The 17,194-nt window shown below is 43.8% G+C and overlaps 1 protein-coding gene across 5 annotated transcripts in view; it reads right to left on the reverse strand.

The window, feature by feature from the left end:
• The window catches only part of LOC307031007 (histone deacetylase 4-like), a 40,969-nt gene that overhangs the window by 4,582 nt on the left and 19,193 nt on the right, over positions 1-17,194 (reverse strand). For 3 of the 5 annotated variants that reach the window (XM_079667695.1, XM_079667696.1, XM_079667694.1), the window contains 19 exons: positions 16,524-16,807; positions 14,662-14,685; positions 14,042-14,192; positions 13,561-13,684; positions 12,226-12,344; positions 8,324-8,452; positions 8,048-8,154; positions 7,564-7,698; positions 7,237-7,429; positions 5,559-5,782; positions 2,899-3,111; positions 2,222-2,417; positions 1,662-1,795; positions 1,283-1,385; positions 1,147-1,193; positions 917-1,024; positions 638-693; positions 405-492; positions 108-227 (listed from right to left, as the gene is read on the reverse strand). In XM_079667695.1, the coding sequence (XP_079523821.1) occupies positions 108-227; positions 405-492; positions 638-693; positions 917-1,024; positions 1,147-1,193; positions 1,283-1,385; positions 1,662-1,795; positions 2,222-2,417; positions 2,899-3,111; positions 5,559-5,782; positions 7,237-7,429; positions 7,564-7,698; positions 8,048-8,154; positions 8,324-8,452; positions 12,226-12,344; positions 13,561-13,684; positions 14,042-14,192; positions 14,662-14,685; positions 16,524-16,807 (2,555 nt within the window). The remainder of the gene's footprint in view (positions 1-107; positions 228-404; positions 493-637; positions 694-916; positions 1,025-1,146; positions 1,194-1,282; positions 1,386-1,661; positions 1,796-2,221; positions 2,418-2,898; positions 3,112-5,558; positions 5,783-7,236; positions 7,430-7,563; positions 7,699-8,047; positions 8,155-8,323; positions 8,453-12,225; positions 12,345-13,560; positions 13,685-14,041; positions 14,193-14,661; positions 14,686-16,523; positions 16,808-17,194) is intronic. The other 2 variants (XM_079667698.1, XM_079667697.1) reach the window with 1 other exon arrangement.

The raw sequence follows: 17,194 nt of genomic DNA on the forward strand, positions 1-17,194 counted from the left end.
TTTGCCTCAAGCTTTATACTAAAAGTGTTTTAATAAGACACATATGCACACTGAATCCTGGGCAAACTGCTTCCCACAATGCATTGGGACTGTTACTGCACACTCACCTCGTCAGGTGCCCCACTTCCAGGGAAGAAGTTGCCGTCGTCATAGCGATGAATGGACAGGTAAAGCACGTTGGGGTCGTCGTAGAACGCTTGCTGGGTTCCGTTGCCGTGGTGAACGTCCTGCGGTTAGACAACACACACACAATATGGTCAATGTGATATTATAACACAAGGACAAATATTAAGGGAAAACAAATATTTACAATATGTTCAAGACCCTTTAATGGGACCCTCTTTGAGCAGATTTTCAATTGATGGAACACTTTACTGTGTTCAAAAACAGAACAGGAGACTGACCCAGTCCACGATGAGGATCTTGTTGACGTTGAGTCTCTGCTGCAGCAGTTTGGCTGCGATGGCCACAGAGTTGAAGTAGCAGAAACCCCTGAAACAAAGAAAATCGTCTATTTCGGTAGGAAATGAAGCATTTTGGACTTTATGTGCAGATTAACTCAATGGTTTGAGTCATTTGTGCTCCAGACTAGCCTGTTCCTGCGCTTTATGTATGCATATGAAGTTTGTGTACTTACATGGGAGTGCTCTCCTCTGCGTGGTGTCCAGGAGGGCGGACCACAGCAAAACCGTTCTGCAGACACAGAGGAAGTTGTTAGTCACTGATCCCAACTCAGTGTTTCCTCTTTTAAAGTAATGGTGAACCACAACACAATCTATTAAACTCTGCTAGAATTATTTAAAACATCCAACAAAACGTATCAAGGTCATTTCTTCTCAAACTTTCAAGCACTTTAAATCCTCATAATGTATTTGATATGATGAAGAAGTGACCAGAGGAGTGTGAGGGTGTTTACCTTCAGCTCTCCAGTGGCCACTTTGAACACCAGCTCCACCACAGAGCCCACAGCGAGCCGGGCGGCGCTCGACGAGTGGACCTCGTTCCAGATGGTGTCGCTGTCCACCTGCAAACACAAGCCCTGAGTTATTCTCACACAAAAAATAAGAATACGAAAATCTACATGTTCTTATATTACTATATTGCATTTTAGAAAACCGTTTTATTTCCCCTATGAATGAAACTCACCCCGACCCCTCCACAAGGCAACCGTACGAACATGGGAGTGATTGAACCTGGTGAAATAAATGTGAAATTAGTGACAGGTAGCTATTAGCATCTTAGTAAATCCTGTGTGTGTGTGTGTGTGTGTGTGTGTGCTTACAATCTAGTTTCTGTCGGAGAGGGTTTGTTCCATACAGCAGGACGTGGGCTTCAGAGTGAACCGTCTGCAGCTCCTCCAGAGTGGCCTTCCTCCCACGGATACACTACACACACACACACACACACACACACACACACACACACACACACACACACACCACACACACACACACACACACACACACACACACACACACACACACACACACACACACACACACACACACACACACACACACACACACACACACACACACACACACACACACACACACACACACACACACACACACACACACACACACACACACACAAGTTATCATACAGGTTTACTACGTTATGGAATGTTCACTGTGGAGTGTTTTCCTCCGGTTACACACCTCACACTGCGATCTGAGTCCGGTCTCCTGCAGACGGGACCAGATGCTCTGGATGCGTCCGGCGTGCTCCGGATGACTGTTGGTGTTTCCACACATGCACTGGTGCTTCTGCATCAGAGAGTCGTACACTAGGCCTGGAAACACACACACACACAGCGATACAGTTATTTACAATATAACATATATTACAGAGCTGAGTGTCACAGAAGCAGAACATTGTTCCCGTTTGATTTCAGCTCTCACATTGTTTCTGATGCATTAATATGTTACTGAGACATTCCTACATTATATATGCAGTTTGGAACAGAGTGGGAGTAAAGTAGGCGAGACTGTTTTTAAAATATCTTGGACTCTGTTGCAGGAACACACTCTATAGCCCTGAATGACACTCAGTCAGGAACAAATGCTCTTTTTTAAATCTTTTGTGTCATTTCTCGGATGGACAGGTTTCATTTCAGTCCCCTCTGCTTCAGAAGGAAGTGAATCTCAGGTGACAGGATAAAAAATAAACACCCAAAAAGTGCTTTTGTTCCGTATTCGAAAATGCTGCGGATGCGTACCTGTGGTGTAGCGTGGTTTGACGGGGGGGTCCGATGGCGCGACGCTGATGGGGAAAGAGGAGGCGGAGGCCGGGGAAGACTGAGCCCTGGAGAGGGGGCGGTGTCCTGGGAAGGAGATGGAGAGGCCGGCAGCCTCCATGGAGGCCTGGTAGTTCCTCAGCTGGTGGATCCGCTGCTGCTCCAATAACAGGGCCTGCTGCTCACAGACACACACATACACACACACAGGGACACATAAATAAAGGCGAGGAATGCTGCAGCTGTAGTTTAGTCAAAAGCTTGAATGCCTGTGTCCACAGAGCGCCTTTTTTCTGACAGCTTTTTTTTGTTTCTATGACAAGGATATCTTGACAAACGATGATGTACGACAGACTAGCTTAATCCTCTTTATCATCTGTTTGTGCAATCTTACATTGGTTTGACAGTGTTTTCTCACTATCAGCAGCCACAGAAAGATGTGAATGGGCTTCACAGCTCAGTCTGACAGCAGTATAGTGAGGGAGGACCATGATAAATGTCACAAACTCAAAATACAGTACTGCATATTGCAAGTGCAAGTTATGGCCAAAAGATGGCAGCCAACACACAGCTTTGTTTCCCTCAGCGTCCCAGACATCAGCACAAAGAGCCCTAAAGACATGAATGTGTGTTTCTCTCCACCTCTCCTGTATCCTCACCTGTCCGAAGAGCAGCTCCTGCTCCGCCTGCCTCTCCCGGTGCTGCAGCAGCGCCTCCTCCTGCAGCTCCTGGGGGTCGGGCGGCTCCTGCTTCACGGTGACGCCCGGCAGCAGCGCTCCTCCGTCCTGGTGCTCCCTCAGCTCCTCCTCCGTCTCCTCCGGGTGGCTCTGGTGCTGCCGGCCCACGGGCGACTCGCTGGGCTTCGTCATCATCTGAAAACACAAGGGAAACCGCAGGATGTGACAAATCCTCTCCGACGTGTGAGGCTGCGTTCTCACACACACACACACACACACACACACACACACACACACACACACACACACACACACACACACACACACACACACACACACACACACACACACACACACACACACACACACACACACACACACACACACACACACACACACACACACACACATTCCTGGCAGATCACTCCTTTCTTCCTTTAACAAGCTTATTTTGGATTACTCCGTCAGATGATTGTGTCTCGCTCGTTTCAAGCCGCTCCGCTCTAATTGGATGTGAGTGGCCGCTCTGCCGCCTGTACTGCGGGGCAAAAACGTGTCTGGTGGAAACAGAGGCATTCCTCGCTCCCTGCTGGGCTGCTGTCATTTACTTTGTCTTTCATCGACTCGTTCTGGGGCCTGCTGTTCTCAGAGTGGGGATTCAGATTCCCATTCATTCATTTTCACAGGCGGCCCGGCACACAGTGTGTGAGTGTTAATGATGTGAGAGGGGGCAGCCAGAAAACGGTTTCTAGCTACAGGTGTGTGTGTGTGTGTGAGTGAGAGAGAGAGAGAGAGAGAGAGAGAGAAAGAGAGAAAGCGTGTGTGTGTGTGTGTGTGTGTGTGTGTGTGTGTGTGTGTGTGTGTGTGTGTGTGTGTGTGTGTGTGTGTGTGTGTGTGTGTGTGTGTGGTGTGTGTGTGTGTGTGTCCGACCCCGCTGCCCTCCTCTGCTATATTCCCTTACTAACAGCATTACTCACATCGGACAATTAAGAATACACTATTTTACAGAGTTGAATTCACTTCATTTTTCATTGATATTTTCTTATTTTGTTCGGAACTCATCCCTCCTTGAGGCTGTTATCGAGATGTTTGTTTAAAAGGCTGACACTGAAAGCCTCATATGGAGGGAGTCAGCCTAGATCAGGGGAGGAGGAGGAGGAGGAGGAGGAGGAGGAGGAGGAGGAGGAGGAGGAGGGGGAGAGGTAATCCCTTGTTTCATCCACCCACCTCTCCTCCAGCGAGTACTCTGCTCACTTCCTCCCTGACCATATAAAGAATAGGCTTCCGCTCTGTTGCCATGGCAGCACAAAGTTACCTCGCAGTCCGTGGCAACTGTCTCGGCCACAGTCACAAACAACCTCACACACACACACACACACTAACACACACTGCTTTACATACCTGCTATAATTCGCCTACTCGCTAACAAATTTACAACAAAGAGACGAAGAAGTAAAAGATAAAGAATAAACTGAAGGACTTCACAGACTTCCTGAAATAACACTGCTGCCACACACACACACACACACACACACACACACACACACACACACACACACACACACACACACACACACACACACACACACACACACACACACACACACACACACACACACACACACACACACACACACACACACACACACACACACACACACACACACACACACACACACACACACACACACACACACACACACACACACACACACACACACACACACACACACACACCCCCACACACACACACCAGCTGCTGCTCTTATAGCCCCAATTAATTATCCGCCTATTTAAATATAATGTCAGATCTCCCGTCAGCCTTCTTCCTACTCTACAAGAAAAGGAACCATTTGCATTCAAACTGAATAAAAAATAAAGATAAAACTGCAGATGCCACAAGAAAATGTACACTGGAGGATTGATGGACTCGTTGTTATTTTTAGCCTGGCAGTTTTAGGCACAGAAAGGTTTTCCTGTTTTCAATTTGACATCTTCAATTGTGAGTTTCTGTTAATAGGTGTGTCAGTGTCGTGGTTTTAATGCAGCAGCGTTGAATCATGGGAGTTTGACATTGCAGCCGAATTACCCGCAGAGGTCTCCTGCTCTTCAAAACAAAATGGTCCCGGTGATAAAAAGCACTTAATAAAAAAATCTGTGTTTCCCAGATGGAGATCAACAGAGAACGGATGCCCCGAAGCCACTGTGAGCAAATTTGCCACTCATGTTTACTCAGCTTGCGTCTGTGATAACTGAAGATCCATACGTCAATGAGGTTTGAACCAGAAGTCCCCTCCTCTCCAAAACAAGCATACACAGTGAGTGAAACCGGTGAAAACACAAAATAAATCAGTTTCATGTTGAAAAATCCAATATGGCGGCCTCTGATGATTGCTTTCAGTTTCAGAAAAATACGGCTTAAGAACTGGCTAAAAAGTCCATTTATGACAATTCCTGGATGATATGTGACAGGCAATCAAATAAAAAAGACTTCGATTAAAATGACAGATTTCTCTAGATTTGAAAATCAGTGGAAAGATTTGGAATTATGCAACAGAATAAATCCAATTGGTCTACTCCCTTTAGATATTTGAATGCAGAAATGATACGCATCAATGTGGCGCCGGGGAGAAAGGCAGTACCTTGTTGAGGTGGAGCTGCTGCTGCTGGAACTGCTGCTTGTGCTTCTCCAGGAACTGCTGGTGCTGCTGCTGGACGACCAGCTGCTGCAGGGCGAGGGCCTGAGCGTGGGCCTGAGCGGCGCTCCCCTGAGGGAGGGGGGCCGACTGGGTTCTCCCCAGGGGCCGGTGCTGCCGCTGAAGCTTGGCCATGGACGCTGCCGGCGACATGGAGAGGCCGCTCACACCTTTGGACACAAAACAAGATGGAGTTTAGTTACAATAGGAGGAGAAACACAAGACGGATGAGTTGATGAGTTGCTTCGGAGACAGGAGGATAGAGCATGCTTTGTGCGTCATGTTTTACGTTCGATTGGGACACAAAGGAAGCTTTCATTTCCTGCTCTATGTCCCTACTAGATACTAATGTCACTGTTTCAACATCATGCATCCTTCCAAGTACATTTCCAGTGCTTTATTTGAGGGTCAAACTGGAATACAATCAGTATTTAATACACAGAGACTTGTCTACAAAGAAGTTATGCTCACATCTCATACCAGTGTCTAATAATTGAGCTCCATTTGAATCTCCAGGAGTCGTTTTAGTTTAGATAAGGTGGACCTGGTTGTTTAGGAAAGCTATGAAGTATTTAGACTAGGTGTCACATTGATCCATGTGTCTGTGTCTGCCAGGGCTATTTTTGTCACTATTTTGGAGAAATGTGAAAAGTGTAGACACAATTTTCCAGATTAAAAGCAAAGGTAGAAGGCACTGCCCTAAAATGAAAGATACATATATGATATATGGTGAAGGAAGTGGATGGAGCCTGGGAAAATATTTGAGAACAAACTAAATTGTTTTCAAATTGTTTCAGACAAAATTGATGTAACAGCTGTAAATTATAAAATAAACTATATTTGTGACCTTTTTGTCCCAAGAAAAGGACTTGATTAAAAAAAAGGAAGCCATTATGACGATTGGATCTTGAATATGGTAAGGATTTGTTTAAATACATGACTTTAACAACTGAATTGATGCATCTGGGCTGTTGGAGCCCCCCTCTGCGTGGGCGCTTGAATTTTTGTTTTGTTTTTCTTTTGCGTGGTTACACTCATAGTTGCGTCTGCACTGTGCGTCATCATGGCCATTCGGTGCTGGCGCGGCCCTGCTGAAAATAGCAGCAGTCAATGAATGAGTTGATGGGAAAGGGCTCACAATGCGGCCGTGTCACACTCTCATGGCATACGCTGACATATGAAAGGAGCTCATTAGTCTGAGCTAGTGAATGGAGGTCTGTCAATGTGAGGGGGCACACGTGCACAGCGGACACACACATCACAAATAATACTTTTATACAGAGACGTGTTTTAACCAGATATAGATAGATAGATATTGGAGCTAACATGGCTCCACTTTATGACCGTCGATCACTAGCTTTTATAGATCGGCATCGGCCCGTGTTCGTCTGATTTACTGCCATCGGCACATCAGAAAAAAGGTGACACACGTGTTGGAAGATCCTTTAGTTTTACTACTTAAAATATAGCATCAAAGTGTACTCAATCTGCACAAAGGCCCATTTCAGAATAACAGAAAATACAGAGGTATCATCAGCTTAATGAACTTAATGTATCAAAAGTAAGAAATACCAAGGAAACATCGATATTGGCTGAGAAATGTGACCTCCCTAAATGTTAGTACCTGTCACCAGGGGGCTCTGTGCGGGGCTCTGCTCCATCAGCACCATGTGTTGCAGCAGAGGACTGTGCGCTCCGTGCCCGCCTGACCCCGCCCCGCCCTCGGACAGGTAGGGCGTCAGGTGACCGCCGGAGAGGAAGGGGGGGCTGAGGGAGAGGGCCGGCTGCAGACTTCCGTCCTGCTGCACCGAGGTCACCTTCAAGGCGAGACGGAGAGAGAGAGAGAGAGAGAGAGAGAGAGAGAGAGAGAGAGAGAGAGAGAGAGAGAGAGAGAGTGAGCGTGGAGGTGATTTTAAATAATAAAAAGTGTACGAGTAATTTCCGTCCTTACGTTGGAGGCGGCCGTGGCCGTGGCAGTGGCGGGGAGCCCCAGGGTGATGTTGGGTAAAGACGGGGAGGTGTAGAGGGACAGCTGGCAAATGGAGCCCCGATCAGCACCGCTGCACAGCCGCTGCACCAGACACGCCTGGGAAGCACATTTAAAACTAAATATGAGAAACAGCAGGAGGTGTGCATACGTGAGGAAAGAGATCAGTTGCACCCTTAACAAAGGCCTCCACCCTAATACAGCATTTGACCACTACTTGTGCCCTGGTAAGGCAATGTCGTTTGTTTTAGATCTGAAAAAAGGGTCGGTTATACAACATAAAATACCCCACTGGTGAATATAAAAAAGATGGTTGCTTGAAAAGTGTCTACAAGAGAAGACTAAACCTCATCTGCAAATCTCCAAGAGAGGTAGATCCTATGATAATACTCAATATAGGAATTCCTCTTAACATAGGGTGCTTGATTTACTTGAGTGTGTGTGTTACCTCCGAGTTGTTGAGTGACAGAGTGATGCCGTTCTCGTTGTGGATGTTGTTGAAGCTGTTATTCGGGGAGCTGGGGCCTGAGCCTGGGGCGCTGCTACACGCAGAGTCTGAAACACATACAAAAAATATATATATATATATATAAATAAATACAAACGAATCACTTAGGGCTGTCAACAAATATGCTCAGGATTAACAACACTGCATGTGTATTTGTTATCCCCTCCTAAAAGCGTTGTAAACTTTTTGAACCCCCACGGCTGTGTGTCTCCTCACCTGCCATGTCTAGCGAGCGTTTCTTGGCGGTGGTGATGGGGCTGTCCCGGCGGCGCAGCAACGGACTGCTCCTCCGCTCGCTCACCTTCTGCTTCAGCCTGGAGCGCAGCTTCAGGTTCGGCTCGGAGGCTGAGAGGAGAGACAGAGAGAGAGAGAGCCGGCATCATCATTCATTCATTCATTAACAGTGTGAACGCTCCACTGTCACAGAGAGGGAGGGAAGATTTCACACCCTGCCAGTTTATCATCATGTCATACAGACAGCCTCGAGAGCAATGGGATTACATCATCAGGATGCAACACATTCCTACAGTAACATTTCAAAAAGAAGTATTCAGATTACTTGTACAGTACAAGCAGGATTACAATGTTACAAAACATTTGATATAAAAGGAAGACAGGATTTTTGTACTTTGTGTAGGCATTCTTCTTAGATATATATACATATAAACACACATATATTTAAATGTGTTATATATTTTAAGTATATATACATATATGTTAGAATATATAATATACAAGATATAATTATATATATATAAAAAAAAGAAAAAAAAAGTATATACAGTATATTGAAATAAATAAAATTCAAACATAAATAAATAAATTATTATCATGTTATTTAATAAAAAAATAACTAGTAACTATAAGTGTCAACCAAATGTATTGCAATAAAGAGTACGATATTTCCCGCTGAGATGTAGTGGAGTAGAAGTATTTAGTAAAATGGTAACACTCCAGTTTTTTAAAAGTACCTCGATATAATACTAGTTAACACACCACCTTGAACTGAAGTGTGCCATTTCCACAATTTCTCCTCCTTCTATCGCCTTCTATGATAACTGTGTGGTTTTCTGACTCTGGCCCCCCGCGGAGCCTCTGTCATGTTAAACGGTGCAGCTCTGGACGGATCAATCAGACGCTGCATGAGTTACCTGAGCTGCAGTCTTTAAGCTGCACATCGATTCTGTCTCGCTGTTATGAAACCTGTCTGCACGTTCCCAATGCCAAATTCTGATCCATTCTCCAAACAACATCGAGGCTCGAAAAGCAATTAGCTCTAATTTGGGAGCCTGATTTCCTGAAGGCCTTTTGTCGCTGCTGTCACAGGGCTGTGAATGGAGACAGGAGACGGGAACAGCATGTCACCTTGGCTCCGGACACGGAGGCTAAATCTCTGTTTACTTTGCCCTGCCAATCAGCTGCCTCGGGTAATTTCACTATTCATTATCCAAATTTTAATCATCAAAAGGGGAGCTAAATCCAACTGTGGGACATCACTAACCCTGATTAATCTGCCGCTGGAATTTAACTTGTATTCTGAACGTGCAGATAACTCCTGGTGCTAACTTCCCTGGATTATCATTTAGGGAAACATTCTTCTAATTATTTTCCCATTCAAATAAATGTGCGTCTTCTGTGACATGTTTCCATGCTTTAATGTTCTAAGAAAAAGGTCTTTATTTTTCTAAATAACTTATAAATAAATGTAATCTGCAAAGTAACTGAATATGTAAAATAAATGTAATGGAGTAAAAGTATAAAGTAGCATCAAAATAAAAGAATCAATTATAATATCTAATTTCTTTTTTCCTATGTATGTAACAAGACGGATATAAATGAGTGGCTCCACATACAAATCTCTACAAGTCTTATTTTGAAACGAATTAACTGAAAGTAAGGAAAGTAGGACTAAACGTCATCTATTGGTTATAATTGGAGCTCACACATGACCTTAATGTGTCGTGGTATTTTTGAACCTACTTCAAACAGAATGAGAAGCTTTGTTAGCGGCCGGAGGGAAGCATTAGCACATGCGATCACACATGATATCAATGAACAGATGGTGCATTGTCGTCACGTTGAAATGGGCCTCACCACGGAGGTGAGAGGTTGCATATGTGAGTGACATCCTATATTCAGACGGCCGCATGTTTACTGAAGGCAGGCTGTGTGCCGGGTACTGTATGCAGCCTGTCTGAGCTTTTGTCTCCATGTGAAGCACTGCCTGCCCTAGAAAAAGACAGGAACATCATGCCATGCTCTGCGAGGCCCCCGAACATTCCCACCCTTTCCTCAGATATCTGGGGGCACTCATGTGTATGTGAGAATATCTATGTTCCTGTAATGCTCACTCCCTCACCATGAAAGCTGACCGTACCAGAGGAGTTCATGATTTTAAAAGGCGGCCAATTATCTGAGGAGGCACCACTAGTCACGCAACTCTTTCTCCACTCCACGGTGTAAATGATGCAACACGTTAATCAGCATTTCTGTTTATAATTTGATCACACAGATTTCAGGCTAACGGTTCATTTTGGCATGAATCTGAACTGTTCTTGTTGTGCTCTGAATCAGAGTCGGATACATAAAATGGAAAAGAGGATGTGAGATACACAAAAGAGCGCTGTTGCTTCGTATGGCCGTTGCTTGGTAGCCCAGGGAGCCAGTCGTGTACTTTATGGCCGTTGGGTGAAATAAAGAGCCTCTAACCTCTCCAGGCTGGCATTACCATAAGTAAACCCACAAAGCACGTCATCGCTGTGGGCAAATATCAGGAGGGCACAGGTCCTCTCCTCTCTCTGCAGGAAAACAGCATCACCAGCCTTACAGAAAGATCATGGAACAAACTAACACTCCAGCGACCGTCCTTTCTTACTCTACACATTAAGTTTTTTGGTAGTTTATTTGTTCAAGATTAAAAAGTCCTGAACAGATGAAGGACAATTAGAGAGTATCACAACTCAAAGCAACACTATAAAACTAATTTAAAAGTCAATTTAAAATCAGATGTAATTGCCCTGCCTGTTGTGTTCTTGAAGCTCAAGGTGGTCAATTGGTTTCTCGGGGAATAAAGCAAATGATTATAGGTTATATAGCTGGGCATACAAAACAAGAGTGAACTTAACGGAAATTCAAGAAATGTATTCATTCCTAAGGAGGCTTCTGAGTTAACAAACGGCTGTTGAAAATTTGTTTTTTGCAATTTAAATCAAATTAAGAAAAACACCCAATGAGTTAGGACCTCCATTTGGACCGGGAAATGGTTTAATTTGGCTGAAACTGATTAAAAGTACAAAACATATAAGGTTTTAAAAAGCAATAAATATTTAAAAAAGGATTGGACCTCCAATATTTCAGACCTCTTAAGCAGTGAGTAAACACAGTATGGGTCTGATGGGTTTATGGTGTGCATCATCAGCGAAAAGAAATATTGCAGCTGTGAATTACTTGACCCAGAGGTGTAATGCAGATTGAAAACAATAAAGGGCCGAGGATAGCGCCCTGGGGGACCCCAAAAGTAATTGTTGCACAGCTAGAGTAGAAGAAAAAACCCTCGAGTAGGATCTATCAGAGCCAGTTAGTTTTAATATGCAATCATTAAACTAAATTAAAGGCAGCAGAAAGGTCCAACAACACAAAGTAGTACCACGAAAGAGTGGTAATATACTAAATCCCTTCTCTCACTCTATTGAACCATTGAACCTCCTACGCTTTTTCTCCAACACTTTCATGCTGGGAGACCCTGACAGCCTAATGTGGATGTGATTAATGGTGCAGAGAAACGTGAGTCTGCATGCGCTGTACATTACAGTTGCAAGTGTGTGTGTGTGTGTGTGTGTGTTTGTGTGTGTTATTCCCTCTGAACGTGAGCCTGCATAGGAGCAAATAAGCAGCTCTGCACTGTTAAAAGTTATTATTATCCAGCTTAGCTAATACTCAACGCTGATCAATTTTGAACATTCTGTGGTCTGTTGTTTTTGATAACAGACACTCTGATCAAGAGATTATGTGCAGTCATATCAATCTGCGGGAAAATTCAGAACAATTTAAGGAATTCAACACTGACAGGAACAGCCGAAGACAGGAAGTCATAACTAACGGGAGTGTGTGTAACGTACCGGTCTTTCGCAGTGGGAAGTCGTCCCGGGGGTTGTAGACGCCCAGCACAGGGTGGTTGTAGGTGGAAATACCCGTCTGCGGAGGGGAGCTCTGATCCAGAGAGCTGTGTTGGGTTTTCCTAAAAAACAAAACACATTAGAGTCACTTCAGATGAGATTGATGATACATAACAGCAATCTCTTTGTATCAAGTTTTCAGATAGGAAAGTAAACATTTAATACTTTTCCAGAACAGATATATTGCCTTAGACCAGACTACTTAATGGACAGGAGACCATATAAGTAATCAGAGCAAAGTAACTTCACGGCTGTCAAAGATCCGTATGATTAACGCTCCACCCCTCTGCAGTGCTGCAGACATGTGCTGCCATCTGCTCGCTGACTGCAGAATAAGGTGCTGTTTGTGGGCAAAGTTAAGCCGAGGTTGGCTTCGGACCAGATGCATGTGCCTGACAAGCGGATGTACACACACTCCTCTTCCAAAACTGAGGGGGCAGATGAGTCCAATGAGCGGATAGAGAAAGGCAAATATAGAAAGAGAAGTTTGTATCACTTGTGGGCGTTTCATTGGGTTATACTGTACATGAAGATTGTGTAACGGTTTTCTAGTTCCGTATCTGCATTTTATTGGAATATTTATTTTGCACATCATTCAATCCTTAAATTAAATACATAGTTTAATCCCAGGTCAAATGTACGTTGTATGGTCTTGAACATACTGATTGGAATAGTATGTTAAATGTCTGTTTCCTTGTTTCTTTTCTTAGAAGACAGACAATATTTGTCCTTGTTGAGCTGCTGCGCTGCAAGAAACGTTTCAGTCCTGATCTGGCAATAAAATATTAGTGTATCTGCCATTTGAATACTGCAACGGTAGAAAATAGTAACTCACGAATATAAATAGGTTTGCATAACCGTGTTTCCAGTCAGTGAATGCAAAGCAAAGGGAAAGTGTGCACACCTACAAAGAACTCCAGAGGGGCTACAATAAACACCCAAGGCCGAGCGTTCAGCGTAAGAGCCCCTATCATCAGCTGCTAATATCCTGCTCTCGTGTGTGTGAGTTCCCGTCTCTGTTTAGTCAGGTGAGGAAGAAGCTCGCTGATAGATTAAGACACAATCCAATACATTATTCAGATGCAGTCGGAGGGATAGCATCCAAACCTATAATGATCTGCAGTTAGCTTCCTGTTAGCTTACAGTCAGTACAAGGAGTGAAATCAAGTCTGTGGTTAACCCAAGCTAAAGACGTCCGCTGCTGTCAACAGGTGTCTTAAAGAGACGAATGAACGCCATCTCGCCTAATGATGACATAAGTGAAGAATTTGTCCTCACCGGTACCAGTACGGAGCGTCGTTGTGCAGGCCTCCCTGGTTGAGGCTCCGCTGGGCGAGTGCCTTCTTCTTATTCAGGACAAACTCCTGCAGCCTCATCTTTACCTCTGTGCTCGCTACTGCACCTAAGGGAGCACGAAGAGATTAGAATACACTTAAACTGCCCAAAAAAAAGCATGCAAAATGTTTGAAATCTTACGCTTGATTCCTGTCTCACACACGCACACCCACTGGATGTGTGACCACTCTCCATACAGTGTGTAAACTGCTCTCAAGGACTGGCTCTCAATGAACTGTTGAGGGAGCTGCACTAGCCGGCAGCCGTAATAACTCGGCTCAAACTGCACCAAGGCCACCGGCTAATACAACTTGTTTACCACGGTAAACACACAGCTTCTCCAAGTGAAATGGAAACACAAGTACTTTTTAACTCCTGCAAGTATATACCCATATATTCTGGTGGGATGAACCAATGAACTCACTCTCCTGCCCCCGCTCCTTGTTCTTCAGCAGCAGCAGCTTCTGCTCGCGCTGCTGCTTCTCCAGCTCCTGCTCCAGACGGTGGTTCTCCATCTTCCTCTGGTGCTCCAGCAGCTCCTGCTGGTGCTTCAACGCCAGGAGCTCCTGCTGCTGCTGCAGGGACGAACAACAGAGTGATGTCAGTGGAAAAACGTACAGACATTTATTCAAAGTTTTTCTAAGCATCAGGAGACGCTTCTAAATCTGCAAGATGAGATCATAAAGATAACTTCCTGGTGATTTGGTGAATTTACAGTAATTCTTTTTTTGCTGGATTTTCTGTAAAATTTTCGGAAATATTTTTTGTTAGATTTTCAGTACATTTACACTTAAGTTCTGATCAATTATTGTCATAAATATTGTTAGTTTGAGTACCTTTTAAAACCCTGGAAGAATAAAACATTATTATTATTATTAATGTATTTGAGTACATTTAAAGCACCCCATGAATAAATGGTATTATTTGTATTATTATTACTTTTTTAAAGTATTATTATTACTTTTTTTGATTATTAGTATTATGCTTATTACTAAGTCATTTATTTTGAAATCATCACTTTCTCTTCTCCAAAGATCTACTTACATTCTGCGCCTGGTAGGTTGCCATCTGCAATAATTAAACAGATTTTTAAGGCAGTAAAATAAAAACATTTGCAATGCTATAAACCTCAGGCCACACACTTAAGCTTTCAAACAAACTATTAAACGGAAGCTTTAGAAAGACACATAATCCAATCTGCTCACTTCCTCATCACACAGAAAATAAAGAGAAGAGCATCTGTTAAAGGCTTTACATGTAAACAAATCTGCAGTGCTCAGGGTTTCAAACAGAAGGAATAACTCTGGCTGGGGTTTGGCATTTTGTCTGAAACAAATAAGGTCCAAAATAAAATAAATGTGGACCACGAGACCAAGAACTCACAGTGGATAAGAGCGTTGAATCAATTCTACAAATGCCATTGAAAGCTTGTTAATCTTCTTCAAAGCCATTTCAATTGAACATTTCTTTAACTTGAGGCTTCGAATGACTGTTTAACGTCGGCTACACACTGCACTTTTCACACATAATGGTTCATTTCGTCACCTTAAACTATGACGAAATGTTTGTCAATGCCCTTTAAGCGCATTACAAAGACCCAAACATTGCCATTAGGAGAAATGAGCTGCAGCTTCAGAAACAATGCAAATAAAAACGTGCAAATGAAGAAACAATTTCAGTAACTTGACGAAACGTACACACACACACACACACACACACACACACACACACACACACACACACACACACACACACACACACACACACACACACACACACACACACACACACACACACACACACACACACACACACACACACACACACACACACACACACACACACACACACACACACACACACACACACACAAAGTAGTGAAGTACTGTACTTGAGAAGGAGACAGATATGTACTTTTTTTTTCTCGCTAGCTCACCTCACCTTCAGCAAATAATGTATTCACACACTCGTGTCAAACATTTGATTTGCCCTCACGTAAACAAACAGAAGGGCATGTCTGAGCGTGTATTAACTGTGTTCAAAAAAGTCACAGATTGATTACATGCAGTGAAAGTAAACTGATCAAATATTGCCGTTAGGCGTGACCGTGTTCCTTTTGGTAGATTACAGTCTTAGAAAGGCAACGGAGAGGAATTCAGATCATTTCAGTCAAACTAAAGTAATCCTGCACATTGAAATCTAATCTCCTGGGCCCGTAATCCATTTTTAGACTTTTATTATAAGTCCTGAAAAAAATAAGTAGTTCAGCTGGATATTAAAATTGATATTACAGCAGTCATATTCTACAAAGGAGCAAACAGTGGGGTAATTGTATGACATTTCCCCACAGGAGCTGGGTTGCTACTCTCAGGGGTCCTGAAGTATTAGAGCTGATGGGCGGGCTGATCCACATTCACTTTTAGATTTCCAGCTCACTACAATACAAGCTTCATCTCTATCGTTATATGGCAGGACATCCCTTTTAGATCTGCGTTGATTTTAACTATATATTTGAATCACATTAAACATTTTAGTAAGTGCCTGAATACATTTTGAAAGTTCGGCAACAGCAGGGCTGGTGCATTAGGATTCAGATTTGTAATGCAAGCGTCCATTTTTCCCACATTCTTCTGGATCTGAACACTTCATATATTCCCTTCAGTTGAGGACAATGAAGCCGGAGTGCCTCCTTATTCTCTGCTGCCTCTTCACTCAGAGCGAAGTGGTTTAAAGCTGACGGAGCTGCTCTTTGTTGGTGAGTTAATGAACAATCCTGTGGCAGACTAAATCAAGAGCTGCTTTGTTAAGGCCACTTTTAAATCTAACGGTTTGGGCTGCAAGTCAAATAAAACCTTATCATTTCGTGCAGCTATAAGTGTACTTGTTTATAGTCATTGTTGCTATACCTTTATGTGCTCCTGCAGCTGGACCTCGTGCTGGCGGGACAGCTGCTCGTGCTGCCGCTGGAACTCTGCGATGAGGATCTGCCTCTGAATCTGCTGCTTCTGCTTCAGCGTCAGGAGCTCCTGCTGCAGCTGTTGCTCCCGCAGCGAGGAGCCGGGGCCCGACTGCTGCTGGCCGGGCGGAGAGAGCGACGACACCTGATGCTGCTGGTGGTGGTGGTCCACACGCAGGTCCATGGGGATGGCTGCTGGGGGGAGACGCAGGGGCAGCGCAGAGTTGATGTCCACTGTGGAGAGACACAGATTCAATCAAACACTACATCTATGTTCTTTAACATCTATGCAGGAATGAGTCCTAAAAACCTGGGAAATCGTTTTTTTAGCACTTCTTTTTCCCTCAACTTGAAGTCAATGGTTTTTTTAATGTGATTTTGGTTGTTAGTCTCCTTGGTGATGTACTTATTTACTGCAAGAAGAGACATTGTTTAGCTGAATAGGATTAAATGAATGCTCTCCAAATGGTATTCAATATAAAAAGATACCTGCGGCTAAATCTGGCTTCAAGCTTCAAAGGGCTTCAGAAATGAATCAAAGCTTTTCACTAGGCTAATAAGTTCTCTCATTTCTAAAACTCTAGTGAAGAACATTAGTTATATAGCATATATGGAGAAACC

The sequence above is a fragment of the Notothenia rossii genome (assembly GCF_949606895.1).
Source record: "Notothenia rossii genome assembly, chromosome: 3".
NCBI lineage: Eukaryota > Metazoa > Chordata > Actinopteri > Perciformes > Nototheniidae > Notothenia > Notothenia rossii.